The sequence below is a fragment of the Daphnia magna genome, unplaced genomic scaffold (genome assembly GCF_020631705.1).
Source record: "Daphnia magna isolate NIES unplaced genomic scaffold, ASM2063170v1.1 Dm_contigs180, whole genome shotgun sequence".
Classification (NCBI taxonomy): Eukaryota; Metazoa; Arthropoda; class Branchiopoda; order Diplostraca; family Daphniidae; genus Daphnia; species Daphnia magna.
Genome location: NW_025533157.1, coordinates 44,826 through 64,197, shown reverse-complemented (window position 1 = coordinate 64,197; position 19,372 = coordinate 44,826). Strand labels below are relative to the sequence as shown.

Below are 19,372 nucleotides of genomic sequence, written 5' to 3'. Positions count from 1 at the left end.
GCCAATTGAAAAATAAACTTGATTTTCGTGATTTTCATTCAATTCTGATTCGAAATCATGTATTTTAGGAAAAATTTAAAATTTTGTCAAAAATGGAAAAGTGGGTGGGTCCGCTGGGTCGTTAACGATAACGAATAACGAAATTTTTCGTTAATATATCCAATTTTGGCCTGAATGAATAAAACGAATAACGAAAACGAAAGAAAATTTTTGTGGGCAAGTTTATCTTTTTTTTCCTCTTGTTATTTAATAAATTATTCTGTTCAGTGGCGATGTTGACTGTGAAAGTGAACTAAATTCTTTTTTTTACACCAACATCTAATGCTGGGGCCTAATCTAGGAAACCGCTGAAAATGGAAAAAGCAAAAGAAAGACCTGTACAAAAATTATCTCGAAGTTTTGAAACTATATAACGAGAAAAATAACGAAAAACATAATATACTAAATAACGTATTAAGTTAACGATTACATAAAAAAAAATATTTAACGAATAATGACAAAGATGGAAAAAAAATAACGACACAATACTAGTAAAGCCTTCCCGTTTTTTCAAAATCTGAAAAAAACGACATCTCTTAGAGTTCGACAAAAAAACAAAATATTTTTTTGATGTAAGGAAAATATTTGTTCCCCGTAAAATCAGTCGTTTTTAATTAAACGAAACCAAAAAATTGCTGGCGCGCCAGCATTGCTCATTTGTTTTACACGTTTATTCGAAGAACTTTAAACCCAACGAGAAAAAAAAATCTGATTTTCGGGAATGCTGTTGAATTCTGAATCAAAATCGTGTATTTTAACTTGATGTAGAATTTAGTAAAAAATGGGGAAATTGGACGGCCACAGCTTTCTTTATAAAAATCCCCAGTCATTGGCTGTCAATAAACATGTATGCAACTGCTCCCGTGTTACCTGGGCACATAACTAAATCAGTATTGAGAGTATATGCTTAAAGTGGCAACACAACCGGCAAAACAACTAGAAATTCAACAATATATTGTGAAACAGAAAAACAAATTGTGATTTTATGAAAAAACGTTTATTTTCCGGAATCGTTTCACTGGAACAAGGGGTAAACATTTCTTTGCAGGTTGTGTCTATTGCCATATGGCTAATTCGATTGGAGTGGGACGAATACAGATATGAAGATGCCATTGAATATGTGTCCTAGCTGCATGGAATATAACATTTTTGCTAACTTTCCTTTCATCGTATTTTTGGTAAACATTTCGAAAGAAACTAGTACGAATGTTTAGCAAACCATGTCACTGCCAATGTTGAACTAATCTTTCTTAACGACCGTAGCCTTTTCCAGCAGAATGACTTCCATAAGCTCCCCTTATCGGCGCAGAATGACCTCCATATCCTCCACCCCTATGCGATCCGTGGCCACCGTAACCTTTGGCTGCCGATGCTGCATGACCTCCATATCCTCCGCTGGTTGGCAAAGCATGACCACCGTATCCTCCGTTCATTGACGCAACACGACCACCATATCCTCCGCTCACAGGTGACGCGTGATTGTTGCTGTAGCCTCCACTCTTAGGCCGACGGACCGCTTGACTACTGCCGTACCCTCCACTCGCAGGAGAAGGATGCCCTCCGTATTCTCCACCAACTGGTGCACCATGTCCATCATACGCACCACTAACGGGGGCAGCATGACTACTGAAATGCCCTCCACCCACGGGTGATGTGTGACCACCGTATCCTCCGCTGATTGGCGCAATTTGACCTCCGTGCCCCCCGCTCACGGGTGTTGCGTGGCTGCTGTGGTGTCCTCCTATCATCGGAGAGACGTTGCCACCGTATCCTCCATACGTCGAATGGCCAGCGTGTCCCGAACTCATCGGTAATGTATGACCACCGCCATGTCCTAGACTTTGTTGGCCACCTGATAATTATACAAATTCATAACTTGATTTATAAAATTTTGTAGCTGTGAATATCTATTTTCTTTGTCCTGGTTGGTCTCGGACGTGCAAGGAGCATCACTTACCATAGCCGCCGTAACCACCTCCACTCCCGCCGCCTCCTCTTCCTACACATCAAAATCAATAAATAGATATTGGATCTAATCTTCGAAATATTACTAAAACTAATAGAATTTTGTTGAGTTTTTTAAACCTTTTTTATGGGCGTCGGATGCCGAGAAAACCAAAGCAGCTACCAGCAACGTTGTCCACTGCAAAATGGAACAAATTTGAATTAAAACCAAAATCAATGATATTTGCTTTTACAATAGAATCAAACAAACCATAACATTGGAGAATGAGCACATTTTGATGAAGATTGCGTTGCGTTAGAGATTGGTATTTGCAAATGCACGGTTTGCAACTGAAGAGCAGTAGATTTGCAGCGGCCTTTTTTATATCGAACGCCGAGAAAAAGACCTTCGGAAACGTCAGCAAAAAAAAAAATAAAAATAACAAATTGTATAAACTGCTCGTGCAAAACACGTCCGCATCGCCTAGAACTGTGGTGTTGCCAATGCCACCCCCGTCTCACCTTCAAAAAAACAAAAGGAATGGTGCGAACAAAGAGAAGAGACGAAATAACCATCCATGCGAGAAAAAAAGATGTCAGTTCTTCACGTTTTGTGACCAAAAACCTTCAGCCATCCCCTCTTTTAATATTCCTTAATAGATTTATGGCGCGGGAATTCCCAAGACCAATGCTTAAAAGTACCCTTGTTGCTCATTGTTTTATTTGTTTTGCATCCACGGATTGAAGGAAAAGGCTTCTTCCGTGACATGGGTAACACACACGGACAGTGAGCAGATATGCGACACCCCACCTTAAAATCAGCCTTTTAATTATCATGTTTACTTACCTTAAAATCACTCCATTCAGTCAGCAGTAATTCGCAGTAATGAGGTTAACTAGAAATTGGGTAAAGTCTCACGGTAAACACTTTTACCTATTGAAACGCCTCGCTGCAGACTACAATGAACTTTGAATGTATCAGACTTTTACGTTTACTATCAGCCAACTAACAAAAGAATTTATCGTAGTATAGGGTAATGACAGTGCAATGTCATATTTATTTCACGTAAGGTATACAACACGCAAGCAATGAAACTACAGAGAACAAAGCACGTAAATATACATAACTGTGGATTTTAAAAACCTTTGCCGAGACTCGGAACTCGCAATACCCGCTTATGCAGCCGGTACCTTAACAATTAGGCCACGTAATCTGATAGTATCAATCAAATAAGGTTAAGAGTTAAAGAAATCAGCATAACATTCAGTAACAAGGATAGTAATGAGGTCTGGTAATATCACGGCAAAAACTTACGTCTATGAAAACATTCGTAACAGACCATAATGAACTCTGTATGTGTCCGACTTGTATATCAATACAATCTACAAAAATTTGTGCGTTCCGGCTTTGATCCGTTCGTTGCAGTTGCACAGAAATTGCTGGTTTTGTTTAGAACTAAAAGGACGAAAAAAAATCATAATAATAATCATATAAATTTGTTTTTTAAAGATTACGAGAATGAAAAATTATTAGTTTTTCCGTATTCACCCAAGGAAAGGTGTCATCTTCCGACAACCTGTTACGCTAGATCTATGCTTCTACGGACCAAGCACATGATGAAATTGGAAGAACTTCACCATTGATGAACCGTCCATTCGGCCTCAGGACATCCGCAATATGTCTCGAAAGCATGCAACAGACTCGATGATATATCACACCGCGAATGATGGCCATCTCCTTCTCGACCTGCATGCCCGGGAGCCTCTGCTATTCTTGCAACCCATCGACTTTGTGTGGACGTGGCATACACAACCTGATGTCCTGACAACGTTCTCCTCTAGAACACGGTTTTAGCTTTGTCTTTCAGCTTTGCGGGAACAGTGACGCTCATCATCGAATGCCCATGTCTTCCAAACTACAAGAGCACACTGTTCCACAACCTAAACTTGAATGCCAAGCCTTATATACCGCTAATTTAGCACAGAAAATAAGTGGTTGACACTTAGCTCTCGTCCCAAGATTTTCATTGAAGAAAAAAAATCACCAGGTAGAGGGTAATTCTAAAAAATGAACTACATTGAAAATCACCTAAGCAACATAGTAGTGAAGATTTTAACTAAATAAATGAAAACCGTATTGATAAAATTTATATTTTCTACTACTGAATAAAGCTCTGGCACTACAGCAGTACATGCGCTGTCATGCTCCGAATTCCAGCTGATCATCACATGCTACGGACTGCCGCAAGACTTTGCGAGATAACCTGCGGCTACAAGCCCACAGTTTACTCCTTGGGCATTCGGGGTCCGCATTTTACCTTTTTCCAGATTCCATGTCATTCATTTCTGCAGTTTCATTGTTGAGGCAAAGATCAATTTATATTTTGTGGTTTAAATCGATGTTAAGTGGAAAAGCGTTTTCTTTCACAGCTGACTAGCGAGTATGGTTAACATTATACCCATGATGGCAATAACACTATGAATGAATAATTGATTGAGCTGTCAGAAAAATCTAGATTTGACGGAAGCTTGTTTTCGTATGCCGATTTCATGGTCCCTATAAAGTAGATATAATAATTATGCAACTTACATTGAGCCTCAAGATGGAATTGTAAAACCTTGCAACACCTTCTACCATCTAAATCACCTAATATATCTAAATCATGTACAAGCAATCCTGAGGGCACACTTTTTACTGGTAGGTAAAGATAGGTGATATATTTAAGTACAGGTAAAGATGCAGTTTAAAATTGTGTTGAAAATGTGAGTTTTTGCAAATGTCGGTGCATTTGATCCTCATTTTCTTTTTGGTAACATCTGATCGAGGGGTAGTCAACTCGAAAAAATATCCGTACACCCCCGTATTTTTAAGGAAAAAATATGAAAAATATGAAAAAATATAAAAAATATGAAAAAATATAAAAAATATAAAAAATATATAAAATATGTAAAGTTTTAACACGAAAATTAATGTTTTTAACCGTCTGCTAAACATCGTGATTGAGATTTTGAGAATCGGGACTTTGTTAAAGCTTAAAAATGAATGACGAAGAAACTGACAAAGAATTAGAAAACTTTTGGGGTTTACTGAAAGAAAACCAAGTTATTGTCCCACTTAATCTGAAACACATTCTATCCACGAACAATCTAGTCGGCATTCGAGTTATGGCCGAAATCAATGACGAAGTAATTAAAGAACTTGAAAGCTCCGTAAGAGAAATGGGAAATGTTGACATTGCAAGCAAAATGAGTGAAGAAGACAAAGTAAAACTCTTTGGCCCAATTTATAAATTATGTCCTGACAAATTTAAGTTTTCTATTGGTGACAAAATGGTCTTACGTGTTATACAGAAAGTGAGTAAAGAACTTGAGGCTAGTTTCAAAGTTGTGACAAAGATTAAAGACCCTGCTCCTACTATAAAAGGTAATTTTAGACATTATAATGCATATTTATATGTTATGCTCAACATGTTACTACATCACTATTTCTATGCATACATTCAGATCGTACAATGCCAACCAAAGATTTGGCACACACAGAAGGGCAGCAGCATACATCATCCGTGGCAAACAGTAGGCCTAAACCTTCAAATGAAGAAATCAGAGCACTAGAAGGGAGACTAGAAGACTGCATTTTACGTTGGGGGAAAAGAAAGAACATGGAGTGTGAAAATCAGTTCAGAGTGGCTGGAAATACTGTTACGTGCAAATTTAAAACATCTGCTTCCACCTTCTGCAACAAGACCTACAAGTTACAGCAAAGTAAGGAAGGATCCTCCTGGCAAATCTCAAACTTCACTAACCACATAAATGCTGAACACAACAAAACCAAGAAAGTTTCCACAGCGAGTCCAACAACAAATCAAAACCAGGAAGAATCAACTGCTATTTCTACACCCAACAGTGGAAATGAAGTTTCACGAAAAAGGAAATCTACTACTTCAGGTATTACATTATTTTGTTCATTACTTATCCAGCAAAAACTTAAATTGACACAAGAATTGTTCCATGTTACGACGAAATCGCAAACTATCTTCCTAATATTTGAAATATTTTGCTTTCTTTAGTTATTGATCTTGCTGCTGGGGACGAAACAAATGATAGTAACGGTGACGATGGAAGTGGATATCACAGCCCATCAGAAATTTCTTCACCATCAAATGATAATGGTAAGCCTATTTGTTTCCAATAAAAAGTTGTTATTGCTTATTCGTGCTAATTCTTTTATTTACAATTTTCTCAGGTAACTTTGATTTTGAAAAAGGAAAGTCGACTGCACACAAACATCGAAGCAAAAGATCCAACGAGACTTCTATGTTGCCATCGTCGTTGAATGAAGAAGATAATAGTAAGAGTATGTGAGACAAACAGACTGGAGATGCCGTATTGCCGCACAGCAACTCCCGTCATAAATCATCTTTAATCAATTGGAATAGTAGACTCGATAGACGGCAACTCAAATTAAGAAAAAGTTCTTCACAGCCCCAACAAAGTCGCATTTCTGACTATTTTGAATTCGTTAACAAACTTGACGCGGAAATTTGCCTCCGCAAGGAAAACGAATTTCTTCGTTCAAAAATTCAAGAAATGGAAAAAAAATTCGCCTCTCTTAATCAAGAAAATCCTCTAGAAGTTGCTGGTCAATCTCTTTTAACTAGAATGATGCGGCAAGCTGTAAAACAATTTGGAAAGAAACCTAAAGGGTTAAGACACGACGACGTTGTTCTTGAACATTTCTGTATCAATGTTTGGATCCTTGGAGGCCGTCGTATCTACGAGATCTTTCACAGCAACTTTATTGGAATTTTTCCCTCGCCTTCAACTATACAAGACCGTCTTCGAACGTTTGATCTCCCATCCCAAGACGGCATAAATTTCTCTGCCGTGGTGGAATACCTCAAAACAAACAACGCCCCCCAATCGTCGTGCTATCGGCGGATGCAACTGGAGTTCTCGGATGCGTGGATTACCACGAAAAAACTAATTCACTGGTTGGTTTTTCAGCTCCATTAAAAGACAACGGGTTTCCCGATTTAGATGTATTCATTGCCCGGACGACCGAAGATATCGTGAAACAGTTCAACCAGTACGACAGAGCCAGGTAAGCATTATTTTTGGTTCAGAAAAGTAAAAGTTATTGAGCATAACTTAATTGATGTTTGATTTTCTTTCAGTCTCGTCATGATAGGGATGATTCAACCACTTCTTGATGGGTTATCTCCTCTTCGTTTGTTTTCTTTCGGCACCAACAGCAAATATACTTCTATTGACGTCAACAACCGACTCAATTTTGTGGCTTTGAAACTTAAAGCCTTTGGAATAGAAGTTGCTGCCTATTCAGCTGACGGCGACTCACGTGAAATGAAAGTGATGAGAAATCGTATCCGCCTCGGAGCTTCTATACCGCCTTCACCACAAGCTTCATCTGACGTACATTCCAGCCATCCGAGCCATTCAACCGAGCATCCAACTGGTCTTTCAATATCTGATCCCCACAGTCTTCGAAGAAGTTTCCCTTTCTTCGTATGTGATTTTCTTCCCAGCTGTATTATCTTTTTCCAAGACGTTACACATCTAGGAGCAAAGTTAAGAACAAGATTGAACAACACCCAAAAATCTATTCCATTGGGAAACTTTATAGCTACTACAGCTCACATAGTCGCTCTTCAAGAGATCATAGGTAAAGATCGACATGGGCTAAGAGTTGGAGATGTGCTTCTTGAGGACAAGATGAATTATGATGCGGTTCGTCGCCTTTCGAAGCCACACGTTCGTGAATTGTTGTCTCAATATGTGCCAAAATCTGAAGGGACTTGTTTTTATCTTGAACTTATGGATAATTCAACATCCAGTTATCTCGATAAGAAACTTTCCCCCTTAGATCGTGTTTATAGAATGTGGAAATCGGTTTTCGAGCTCCGATACTGGCGTTACTGGATGAGTTGTGATAATGTATACCCTCTTGGCAATCACTTTATTACTTTGAACGCATATTTATGTGTAGAGATAAATGCCCATGCTTTAGTTATGTTGATAACAAAGCTAAGAGATACCCCTCAACTCTTCAAGCCGTGGCTCTTTTCAAGTCAACCGTGCGAATCCTATTTCAAAGCTTGCCGTTCATTCACTCCCGTAGGAAGCACACAGCTGAATTTTACCCTACTAGATTTCATTTATAGTCGTTGTAAAAAAGTTGATGTGGCATTACGGTTAACTGCACTCGGACATTCAGACAACATCGTATACCCAAGGCATGTTAAAAACCTTGAGCGATACGGCGGTTCTGAGGAGAGTTTTGTGTGCAATATTCTTCCGTCAACAGATGAGATAAGGGTTACTATGGACAGAGCGAGAATAGACGCAAAAGCAGCTTTGATGAAATTAGGGGTTGATGTAGCCGATCCTGACGATCGGGTGTTTGCTTTTGATTCACGATTAGCTGCCAAATTAAACGAGCCTTTGGAGAATCCAGCCCCAAAAGAAGACGATGTTAATGAATTTGACGAATGTGAGGAGCTTGAAGACGAGGGCAACGATCCATTAGATAGGAATGTACTGGATGAATATGAGCAAAGTCTACTTAATGTGATATCTGAAGGACAATTAAATGACTATTCTTCATTACTGGAAAAATGTGTCTTGAGAAACGAAAATAGTCCAAGACCTCACAATGACCCAGAAAATGTAATTCATAATAGTGCATTTGTTGTTGTTACAAGAAGTAACGGATCTCAAGTCGCGTTTAAAAAAAGGACTGTTGTATGGATGTGTGAAAATGGAGTGAAAAAACAAAGTAATGACCGTTCTAAGCGGGTAACTCAGGGACACAATTTTTTGTTAGCAAAAAAACTGATTGTTCGAGTAGTTGAAAAAAGAAAAATCCGAATAGGAGATTGGTGTTTATTTGCCTGTGAAAATAATTCTAAAAAGAAAAAATCTCGAGTTATGGTTGGTCATGTACTTTCCTTAAGTTTAATTAATGTTTCCAAAAAAGATTCGACGAAGCCAATTTATGATTGGAAAGAAGGTGATAAAAATGTGGGCGTTATTTGTGATTGGTTTATACTAGATAATAAAAAGCAACGAATTTCTGGTCTTTTAATTGAGCAAGCAATGTTTTCCCATGGATTGCACCCTTGTGAATATTATGTATGCAGTGTACCTTCCCCTACATTCTCTGTATCTCAAAATAAATCGGAAGTGCGTCTTTCAAATGAAACAGTTGTGTCCCTTCAGGAATCAATAAAATCATATTCTGTGTGAAACTGCCTGTTCTTATTACTTTTTTCTTGCTGTGTTTAATCATTATGAGGGGTGGGAAAAAATGAAAAATATGTGAAATACGAAAAAATATGAAAAAATACAAAAAATATGAAAAAATACGAAAAAAATACGAAAAATATAAAAAATATGAAAAAATATAAAAAATATGAAAAAAATAAAAAATACCAAAAATATAAAAAATACCAAAAAATATATTTTTATTTAAATATTCGTACACCCAAATCATGAGTTGACTACCCCTCGCATCTGATGCATTTCCCTAGCCATCTACCAAGAATGCATACATAAATAGGTATTGTAAGGGATATTCTTATTGAATTCTCAGATTTTTACATATACAGTATATTTGATAAATGTACATTTATTTTTCATGTTGTAAAAACATTCTTTAAGGGAACGACAGGCAAAGTAAATAACATTGAGATTTGTTTTAATGCTTAGTGTAATATTGTGTATTTCGTACAACAGGAATCAACATGAAAACATGAGGTATAAACTGGAGATCGGTCATCCACGACAATTAGGTGGTCGACATATCCCTCCCGAACCGCAACGATATTCTTAGCTGTCCTCTATTTCTATCTTGCATTCCAGGACAGCTATCGCCAAACAATTAAATGAATTCTTCAATTTCCCGTGATTTATTTCAGATGATGACAAATAATATTTTTGTTGCTGTGGCAGACACGTTAAAACTTCCGTACACTGCGACGGTCTTCGGTTGGCATGGGCGCCAGAGCCTCCAACAGATATTACGGCGGCAATCTTTTGCAAAACTTTTCAGCACCAACTATTTGTCATGCGGCTCGAAGCCTAAGTGCTTCATCTAATTTTAATTACAAACGCCTTATTTATCGCTGTTCACTTTAAAGTCTCCGATAAAGCAGGTTGGGCAACCAGTGTCTCACCGATCACCAATCAACACAATAAAATGAAATGACCTGCCAAAAATAGGAAACAAAGTGTAGTTCATGTGCATTACTCTCCATGTTCGTCAATGTGCCGTTAATTAATCAGCGTATTCTAACCAATTATACCTCCGAGAGATAGACAACTATATCATAGCAGGTCTAAGCTGAGTTTTATCCGGGACTAGAGAGTGAAAGGACCATACTATCATTCTACTTTGCGGGATGTGGTTCACAAAATTCACAGCCGAATCTGTATCTCAGACTAAAAGGACACGAAAATGTCTTTATTTATATATAGTTTTATAGGCACTCATATGTCACCCACTGATGGGTCGCTTCGTTGTCAGGCCTTGAAGTCCAAATGGTCTCTGTTGCCCCAATCGTTTTTTCGTGTGTATGCACAAGCAGCTATTATATCTGATTTCTCTAAATCAGGGAAACTGCTGAATAAAAATTCTAAATACAGAAAAAATAATAAAAAGGAAACGCGGAACAGGGTCTCTTACTGGATCTCGACGCTTATGCCTTTCTTTTAGAACTTAAGAGGCAATGTGAAGAGGACCCAAATTTCTTGAAAAATTCTGGTTCGTCGGGAAACCTCTTCACATTAGCCCAAATTGACATAGCCATTGAAGGGCGGCACGCGGCAATCCACGGCAGACAAAGCAAAATATTAACCAACTGGAGCCAATATCTTCAATCATGGCGGTACATAACCGAAAAAATCAGTCAAAACTATCATTTAAAAAAATTCGCCAATTTTCAAATCGAATCAATCGAATAGCAACAACAGGCCAAACGAATACAACTTATGTTACTTCAAGGAGAGGCGACGACTGGCGACAATGTTGATAAATGAAATGACAGTTGCAATGAACTGCTTTTTTGGGCCAGCTTTGGTGTCTTTTTGTCGTCGCATACGGTTATTACCTAACTCAAATCGATTCAGTAGTTTTTGGGACGTTGATGTGCAAGGATATATCAAAGCTTTAAAGGACACATGTTGTAAAGATAGCGAATTCCTCGTAAACGAGGGAACAGGCGACAACAGGTTCACTCAGCCTCAGCTAGTGCTTTCGCTTTTAACACGAAATGCCGTAGTCCATGGCAAACGGCAACAAGGGCTGGTAAAATGGAAAGTGTTCATAAATTCCTGGATATACGTTCTGAGAAAAATCGCAAAATATGAACATGCCGATCAGCTTAAGCGAATTTTTGATTTTATGTACGGGATTGACAAGTAGTATGGCGAAGAATCCCGTAGTAGTAAGGAACATATTTTTTTAGACTTAAGCTCACCTGCCGTGCTTTCGGTGGTAGCAGCCATACCAAGTAGGGGAGACTGGAGTAAGCCGGGACGGTTTTTGTTTTCCCCCTATATCTCCCAAACTAATCATTAAATTAATTTATTATTTTGTTTTTATGTATTCCATACTGTAATGTACCCCCCATATTTTTTATATAATTTAATAATAAACCATTTTTCATATAAGACATTTAAAGTTTTCTTATATTCGTGGGAGGAGCCTATTTTGAGGGGTAAGTGAGGACACTAGGGTGGGTGGTGAGGGACGTCCTCCGTTTTCGCCTTAAAATTCATTAAAAAAATTTGTAAAAATTGAAATAGCGTCCCACTGCATAGACTCTATAAGTTAATAAATGTTTCAATTTGATTATTGTGTTAATAAAACTTTTTTCTTATATGATAAAAAACCCTTATTACAAGATAGGTGGGGGTTGGGCTTATTGTAATCGATTAATATACTGAATAATCGATTGCTTTTTATCATTGTAAGGAACAGTATTGGCGTCATGGGCTCGGTGATGAGTGATGGGCTTGATGGCCAAACCCGCCCACTAATGTCCCATTTTAGTCAACAACAACTGTCCTGATTTCCCGATAAAGACTATTTTTTTAAACGTTAATATTATCTACAGTAATTGATCGAAAATTATAATTTTTGTTTTTAACGATAAAGAAATGATTAAGCTTCATTTCCATATTAAATTTACAAGCCGTTAATTATTAATAATAATTTATAATTAACGATAATTAATTTTTCTTTTTAACGATAAAGAAATGATTAAGCTTCATTTCCATATTAAATTTACAAGCCTTTAATTATTAATAATAATTTTAACAATTAATAATAATTAATTATATTAATTACAAACGTTAATATTATCTACAGTAATTGATCGAAAATTATAATTTGTGTTTTTAACGATAAAGAAATGATTAAGCTTCATTTCCATATTAAATTAACAAGCCATTTGCGATTATTTTTTTCTAGAAACATTAATTGGCGGAGACAAAATTAACTAAAAAAACCGTTTTTTTAGTTTTGTCAATAACTGTATCAGTTATTGAACCAAAGTACTCAACCAAATTTTATGCCAAAGTAGATTGTATGTATCTAAATAAAAGACTAAAAAAATTTTTAATTTTAATAAAATCTACTATTTTTCCCCCTACTGTCCCTCTTGACCCGGTGTCCCGGCATACTCCAGTCTCCCCTATTGACAATCACCATCGCAATCTGTTTGCAACATATATTGCTGTCTATTCTAGGGTTTGCTTCCATCTAAGAACCTGGTGAATAAACCACAACCGGTGTCAGAACGTCCGGTCCAACCTCCTCTGCCTGGCAGAGCTTTTAAAATTATAATTACCAACTCTCCTATGAGTAGCTTGAGTTATTAGTTGCGTGCATTCACAAAATTCTGTACGTATCTGTGTGTGTGTGTGTTTATCTGTGTGTGAAATTTTTATACCTTTGATCGACCTTTGATGTAAATTACCTAGTCAAAATTACCTCTTGTGTGCATGTGTGTGTCTGTGTGAGTATGAGTGTGTTTAGGTGCTGTAATGTTTTGGCTATAGTTAAAAATGCACTGCTTTAAACTTCAAACAAAAATGTTTTTGTCTTTTATTGGTGTTTGTTGGGGGGAGGGGGTAAGAAGGCAAAGGTAGCCTTCTTAGATAAGCGAAAAGGCTGCGGTGAAAAAAAAAACCTTTTTTAAAACTCCAGTCAGTGTGTTGAAGTAAAAGGTGATGAAGTGAAATGAACGAAAGTGATGAACTTTATTCAAGCTGTATTTGAGCGGGGAGGGAGTCTTTGATACACGCTAGACAAAAGGAGACTGGATCTGTGAGCTTCTTAGTTAGGGTGGGATGGAGGCTGAGTTGCCAGATGTGGCGTCATCACACGCCCTTTTTGACGAGCAAAACATACAGTAAAGTGTGTTTTTGGCTCTCATGGTACAGTATCCTGCACAAAAATCCGAACACCGATTTAATTTTTTAAAGCTACCTATTGGCGGGGTAAAGGGTTTTTTGTTTTTTAGACGGGGTGATGAACACATAGGGCAGGGTTGGGTAAGTCTAGACCTTTTTTTATGCCTTAAGGTATTACGCTTTAAGGCAAGTAACAGGTCGGGACATTTTTGCAACCCCCAGGGTGGTGTGTTTTTTTTACGACAGTTGGAAATGTTGAACACAAGCTGTGTAATACTGCTTACCCAAATAAATTAGATAGCTGCCTGTGCACAACTGTGTCGATACCGATGGGATATGTGTAGAGCCTCTGATTGCGACGCCGTAGATCAGTGTTCGATTCGCAATAAGGAATTGCAAAATATTTGGTATCGTTATAATATTCTTCATTCGAATTTGCTGGGAATATTAATTTCTCTAGAACGAAGAAGATTATTGTTTTTAAAATTATTTAATAAACAAAAAAAGCACATATTGCTCGATGAAAATTTGTTTTATATATGAACGGGATTTTCTCGTAAGTTATCCATATTAACTCATCACCTGATCTGGAATCGAACACCGTTCTCCAGCATCACATTCAGAAACGCTACACCTACGCCATTGACAGCGACATAAACATTTACAGGCAGCTGGAACATAAGCTAAATTGTTTCGGTAAGCAACATTACCAAGCCCAAGGCCTAAATTTCCAACTGTCGTTTTAAAAAACACACCACCCTGGGGGTTGCAAAAATGTCCGACCTGTAACTTGCCTTAAAGCGTAATACCTTAAGGCACCTTTTTAAAATGTCTAGACTTACCCAACCCTACCCTGTCGTGTCCAATACCCCGTCTACCCTCCCCCTTAAAGAAAAACAAACAAAAAACCCACTACCCCGCCAATAGGTGGCTTAAAAAAAATAGTTCAGTGTTCCGATTTAATTTTTTAAAGCCACCTATTGGTGGGGTAAAGGGTTTTCTTTTTGGTTTGTTTTTCTTTAAGAGGGAGGGTAGACGGGGTGATGGACACATAGAGCAGGGTTGGGTAAGTCTAGACATTTTTTTAATGCCTTAAGGTATTACGCTTTAAGGCAAGTAACAGGTCGGGACATTTTTGCAACCCCCAGGGTGGTGTGTTTTTTTAAACGACAGTTGGAAATGTTGGACTTAGGCTGTATTATATTCTATACCCAAATAAATTAGATAGCTGCCTGTGCACAATGCTGTCAATATCGATGGCATATGTGTAAAGGCTCTGATTGCGACGCCGTAGATCAGTGTTCTATTCCCGTTACGGAATTGTGAAAATATTTAGTATCGTTATAACATTCTTCATTCGAGTTTACTGGGAATATTAATTACTTCAAAACGAAGATGTTTATAATTTTATAAATTATAAAATAAAAAAAAAGCACATATTGCTCGATAAAAATTTGTTTCATATATAATCGAGAATTTCTCGTACGATAACCCCAATTACTTAACACTTCATCTGGAATCGAACACCGATCTCCAGCACCACACTCAGAAACGATACACCTGGGTCAATCCGCGCGGATTTGACAAATTCGTTGCGCGACCAAAACTCGGATTTCGTTGAAATTTGGTAAGTGAATCAATAAATATGTTTAAAATTTATTGGCCAAAGGATTTTTTTTTGCGCAATTAGGGAAAAGTTACACCAAAATGAAAATAAGATTTTTTCATTTTGCCGTAACTTAAGATTTTTTCCGCGTTTTCATTTTTATTTATTTAAGACTAGTTTTTATTTCTCTATTGATTTTTGAATAAGTACGTCTTATTCAGTTTTTCACGCTCTTTTTAATGGTATTTTTTGTTTAAAAATTTTTAAATTTAATTACGTCATTTAACTTTTAAATGTTCAGAGTGTGTCTTACAAAAGTAGACCTGAACAGATTCGCTTCTGAGATTTATTTGTAATTTTTGCACTAAAAAAAAGAGGACATATCATAGTATATGTCATGATTTGACCTTGACTACCCCAGGCGGTCTTGGCGGATTGGTAAAAAAGGGGTGACAGGGTAAAGGGATGAGTGAAAATGGCCACCGAAGCCAATATTTTACATCAAAATAGGGAGATTTCAAACAATTAAATCGGCACTATGGAGAATTTAACCCTAGCGAAAAAAATAGAGCATATACTATGATATGTCCTCTTTTTTTAGTGCAAAAATTACAAATAAATCTCAGAAGCGAATCTGTTCAGGTCTACTTTTGTAAGACACACTCTGAACATTTAAAAGTTAAATGACGTAATTAAATTTAAAAATTTTGAAACAATAAAATACCATTAAAAAGAGCGTGAAAAACTGAATAAGACGTACTTATTCAAAAAACAATAGAGAAATAAAAACTAGTCATAAATAAATAAAAATGAAAACGCGGAAAAATCCTAAGTTACGGCAAAATGAAAAAATCTTATTTTCATTTTGCTGTAACTTTTTCCCTAATTGCGCAAAAAAATCCTTTGGCCAATAAATTTTAAACATATTTATTGATTCACTTACCAAATTTCAACGAAATCCGAGTTTTGGTCGCGCATCGGATTTGTCAAATCCGCGCGGATTGACCCACCTACGCCATTGACAACTGACCATTGACACTGAATGTGATGCTGGAGATCGGTGTTCGATTCCAGATGAGGTGTTGAATCATTGTGGTTACCTTACGAGAAATTCTCGATTATGTATGAAACAAATTTTTATCGAGCAATATGTTCTTTTTTTTTTATTTTATAATTTAAAAAATTATAAACCCCTTCGTTTTGAAGTAATTAATATTCCCAGCCCATTCGAATAAAGAATGTTATAACGATACCAAATATTTTCGCAATAGACCTCCTGCACCCTGCGGATAGCAGGATTCTTGTAGTCCGACAACGCTGTCGGCAGCCATCTTAAGAAAACTCCACCCTTTTGGTACACAGGCTCTTATGGAAGTATTTTTTCAAAGTGATTTTTGTCTTAACTGGATTACAATTTCGACCAAAGAAAAATAGTGAAAAATACTACATAATTCAGGTAATCCGTAGAATGTAAGTTTTCCACTATTGAAGTAGTGGAAGTCATATTAATTAAATGTTTTGTGCAATCCATATGGGCATTGTTTATATATATAGGACCCACACATGTATAGTTTACTTGTAATTTTTAACATTATCCCACTGAAACACTTGGTAATTGATTTTTCCAAATTATTTAGATTGTCATGTGCGAGGAGGAATTTGTGGAAAATGCTGTAATCCAATTATTCGACCTTTCCAACTATTCTGATAGTTTGCCAACCGAGGCAAAAGAACGCTATCTTTCGTAATGTTGCTATTATCTTCCTTCTTGCGTTGGGTATAGTTTGCTAAAGTGTTCATAAACATAGCCTCTGCAACAACAATACAATAATAAATATATGAAATGTCTATGAACTTGTAATGTATACCTCTGTTGTAGGTATACAACACTCTTCTTTGTAAACGAGTGCTATCTGTGATAGCTTTGTTTAATGATAATGAAGGAGCCCAATCTGGGTGATTTTTCTGTAAATAGTAGCTTGGTTTTCCTATGACAGTCAAATAAGCTTATAAATGGTTATGAGTAAAGTACAATATTTGGAGCTTACCAGATGCAAAATGAAGATTACACACCAAGTGTTTTGTTTTGATGTTAGCATCATTGATTTTTTTTTATTTAAAAAAAAATTTTTTTTTTTTGGGGCCGTTCACAAAATACGTAACGCTTTTTTGTCAATTTTTGACTCCCCCCTCCCCCTTGTAACGGTCCGTAACAAAGTTTACTACCCCCCTCCTAAAAATACGTAACAAATGTTCAAACCCCCTCCAAAACCAGAATCATATAATTGAGAGAAAATGACTGCAATGGAGAAAATACCATTTAGCACACAACAGTTGTCATAACGACAAACAAAAAAAGAAGCTAAACAGCATTTTTTTTTCTTTTTCTGCAGAAATTAAAAGTTCCACGAAATAATTGTTCTGGTACGTAACATTTTATGGAACCCCCCTCCCCCCTTGTAACAAAGCGTAACAAAACCAACGACCCCTCCCCCCTTTCGCGTAAAGTATTTTGTGAATGATCCCTTTGCTGAATAATTATTGAGTCCGATGGGTATCTGTTGTCTGGAGAGACAGGAATACCAAAGAACCGTACGCCAACTGACTTATCTCCTATTCCATTGTTAATTAGGACACCCTTTGACAACACACTTCTTATAGAACTTTGACATGTTAGGGGATGCCCTGTACAAAACATTTAATTAATATGACTTCAACTACTTCAATAGTGGAAAACTTACATTCTACGGATTACCTGAATTATGTAGTATTTTTCACTATTTTTCTTTGGTCGAAATTGTAATCCAGTTAAGACAAAAATCACTTTGAAAAAATACTTCCATAAGAGCCTGTGTACTAAAAGGGTGGAGTTTTCTTAAGATGGCTGCCGACAGCGTTGTCGGACTACAAGAATCCTGCTATCCGCAAGGTGCAGGAGGTCTATTCCGTAACGGGAATCGAACACTGATCAACAGCGTCGCAATAAGAGCCTCTACACATATGCCATCGGTATTGACAGCATTATGCACAAGCAGCTATCTAATTTATTTGGGTATAGAATATAATACAGCCTAAGTCCAACATTTCCAACTGTCGTTTAAAAAAACACACCACCCTGGGGGTTGCAAAAATGTCCCGACCTGTTACTTGCCTTAAAGCCACGTTCAGACTACAGCCTTTTTGAGCGTTTTACGTACTACGTATAACGTTTTTACGCTCCGAGTTACGTAGCTGGGAACGGAAGAGTGTTCAGACACAACGCTCTACGTAGTACGTAATACGTAAACTCAAAACGTAGTCAAAACGAAGTCAAAACTGAGCGTACGTAAAAATGAGATTGATCTCATTTTTACATAAGTTTTTGGGACGTTCTACGCACTACGTAGCCAAAATCTATTACGCTTGTCTACATTCTTTTGTTTTTTCAGGTTTTCTCTCCTGTTTATTCATTCTGGGATATGTCAGGTGTAGAATTGTAAATTTAATAATTAATTTTTTTAATTTTTATTTTAAAAATAAATATGGCGCCTACTAAAGTTGCCAAAAAGAATTCCCCTAACAAATTCAAGTCGCCCCCAAAAAATCACCGATAAAGAAAATCAAAAAGTAAATATTATGTCATGAAATCTTTTGCAACTATTTTGGTTTATTGCTTATTCTATTTTAGGTCTTCAAGAAATTAGTCAGAAGAAGAACGTTTCGTCCTCAGAACTTTTATCAATAAATATAACAAAGAGCTACAACAGGTACAAAAATCTACAGCAGACGCTAGAATCTCCGCAGAATCTAGCCTACTCTACGTAAATTTGACAGTGTAGTCTGAACAGTCTACGAACACATTTACGTAAATAGGGCTCCGTAAAAAACGCAGCGAAATTTACGAAGTAAAAACGTTAACTTTTAACGTTATACGTTATACGTTATACGTAGAAAAGAGCTGTAGTCTGAACGATACTTAAAGCGTAATACCTTAAGGCATAAAAAAATGTCTAGACTTACCCAACCCTGCCCTATGTGTCCATCACCCCGTCTACCCTCCCTCTTAAAGAAAAACAAACCAAAAAGAAAACCCTTTACCCCACCAATAGGTGGCTTTAAAAAATTAAATCGGTGTTCGGATTTTTGTGCAGGATACTGTACAGTATCCTGCACAAAAAGTGAACACCGATTTTTTTTTAAAAAAGCCATCTGTGGGTAGAGAATATTAATAGTTTACCTTTTTAAGGAGAGGTAGGGTGGTTTTGGCGCAAAATCATCATAAGGGGGGTTGGGTAATGTCAGTCCAGACACCTTTTTTTTTGCCCTAGGTATTAAATGTCTGGAAAAAGTGCAGACTGTATCATCGGTAGA

General features: G+C 37.0%; 4 protein-coding genes across 5 annotated transcripts; 2 read left to right on the top strand and 2 right to left on the bottom strand.

Moving 5' to 3' along the window:
- Nucleotides 1-1,020: 1,020 nt before the first annotated feature.
- LOC116920123 (keratin, type I cytoskeletal 9) lies at nt 1,021-2,365 on the bottom strand. The gene is made up of 4 exons (XM_032926179.2): nt 2,255-2,365; nt 2,125-2,182; nt 1,997-2,038; nt 1,021-1,891 (listed from the first exon to the last, which is right to left on the bottom strand). Exons 1-4 carry the CDS (start codon nt 2,276-2,278, stop codon nt 1,290-1,292), a joined length of 726 nt encoding a protein of 241 aa, XP_032782070.2. The 5' UTR covers nt 2,279-2,365; the 3' UTR covers nt 1,021-1,289.
- Nucleotides 2,366-4,839: 2,474 nt separating this feature from the next.
- Nucleotides 4,840-6,895, top strand: LOC123467379. 2 transcript variants are annotated; one of them, XM_045167334.1, is made up of 5 exons: nt 4,840-5,247; nt 5,335-5,407; nt 5,488-5,928; nt 6,051-6,152; nt 6,227-6,895. In XM_045167334.1, exons 1-5 carry the CDS (start codon nt 5,023-5,025, stop codon nt 6,343-6,345), a joined length of 960 nt encoding a protein of 319 aa, XP_045023269.1. In that variant the 5' UTR covers nt 4,840-5,022; the 3' UTR covers nt 6,346-6,895. The 2 variants fall into 2 exon arrangements, with proteins under 2 accessions (XP_045023269.1, XP_045023268.1); XM_045167333.1 differs by having other exon boundaries at nt 4,851-5,407.
- A 6-nt stretch (nt 6,896-6,901) lies between these two features.
- On the top strand, nt 6,902-9,248 carry LOC123466338. Its single transcript, XM_045167332.1, has 2 exons — nt 6,902-7,084; nt 7,158-9,248. Exon 2 carries the CDS (start codon nt 7,165-7,167, stop codon nt 9,244-9,246), a length of 2,082 nt encoding a protein of 693 aa, XP_045023267.1. The 5' UTR covers nt 6,902-7,084; nt 7,158-7,164; the 3' UTR covers nt 9,247-9,248.
- Nucleotides 9,249-16,627: 7,379 nt separating this feature from the next.
- LOC116919937 lies at nt 16,628-17,122 on the bottom strand (the record flags this gene model as incomplete). Its single annotated transcript, XM_045167331.1, has 3 exons — nt 16,628-16,833; nt 16,891-17,010; nt 17,071-17,122. Coding segments are annotated over 3 exons (342 nt in total), but the record flags the coding sequence as incomplete, so codon positions are not given.
- Nucleotides 17,123-19,372: the final 2,250 nt, after the last annotated feature.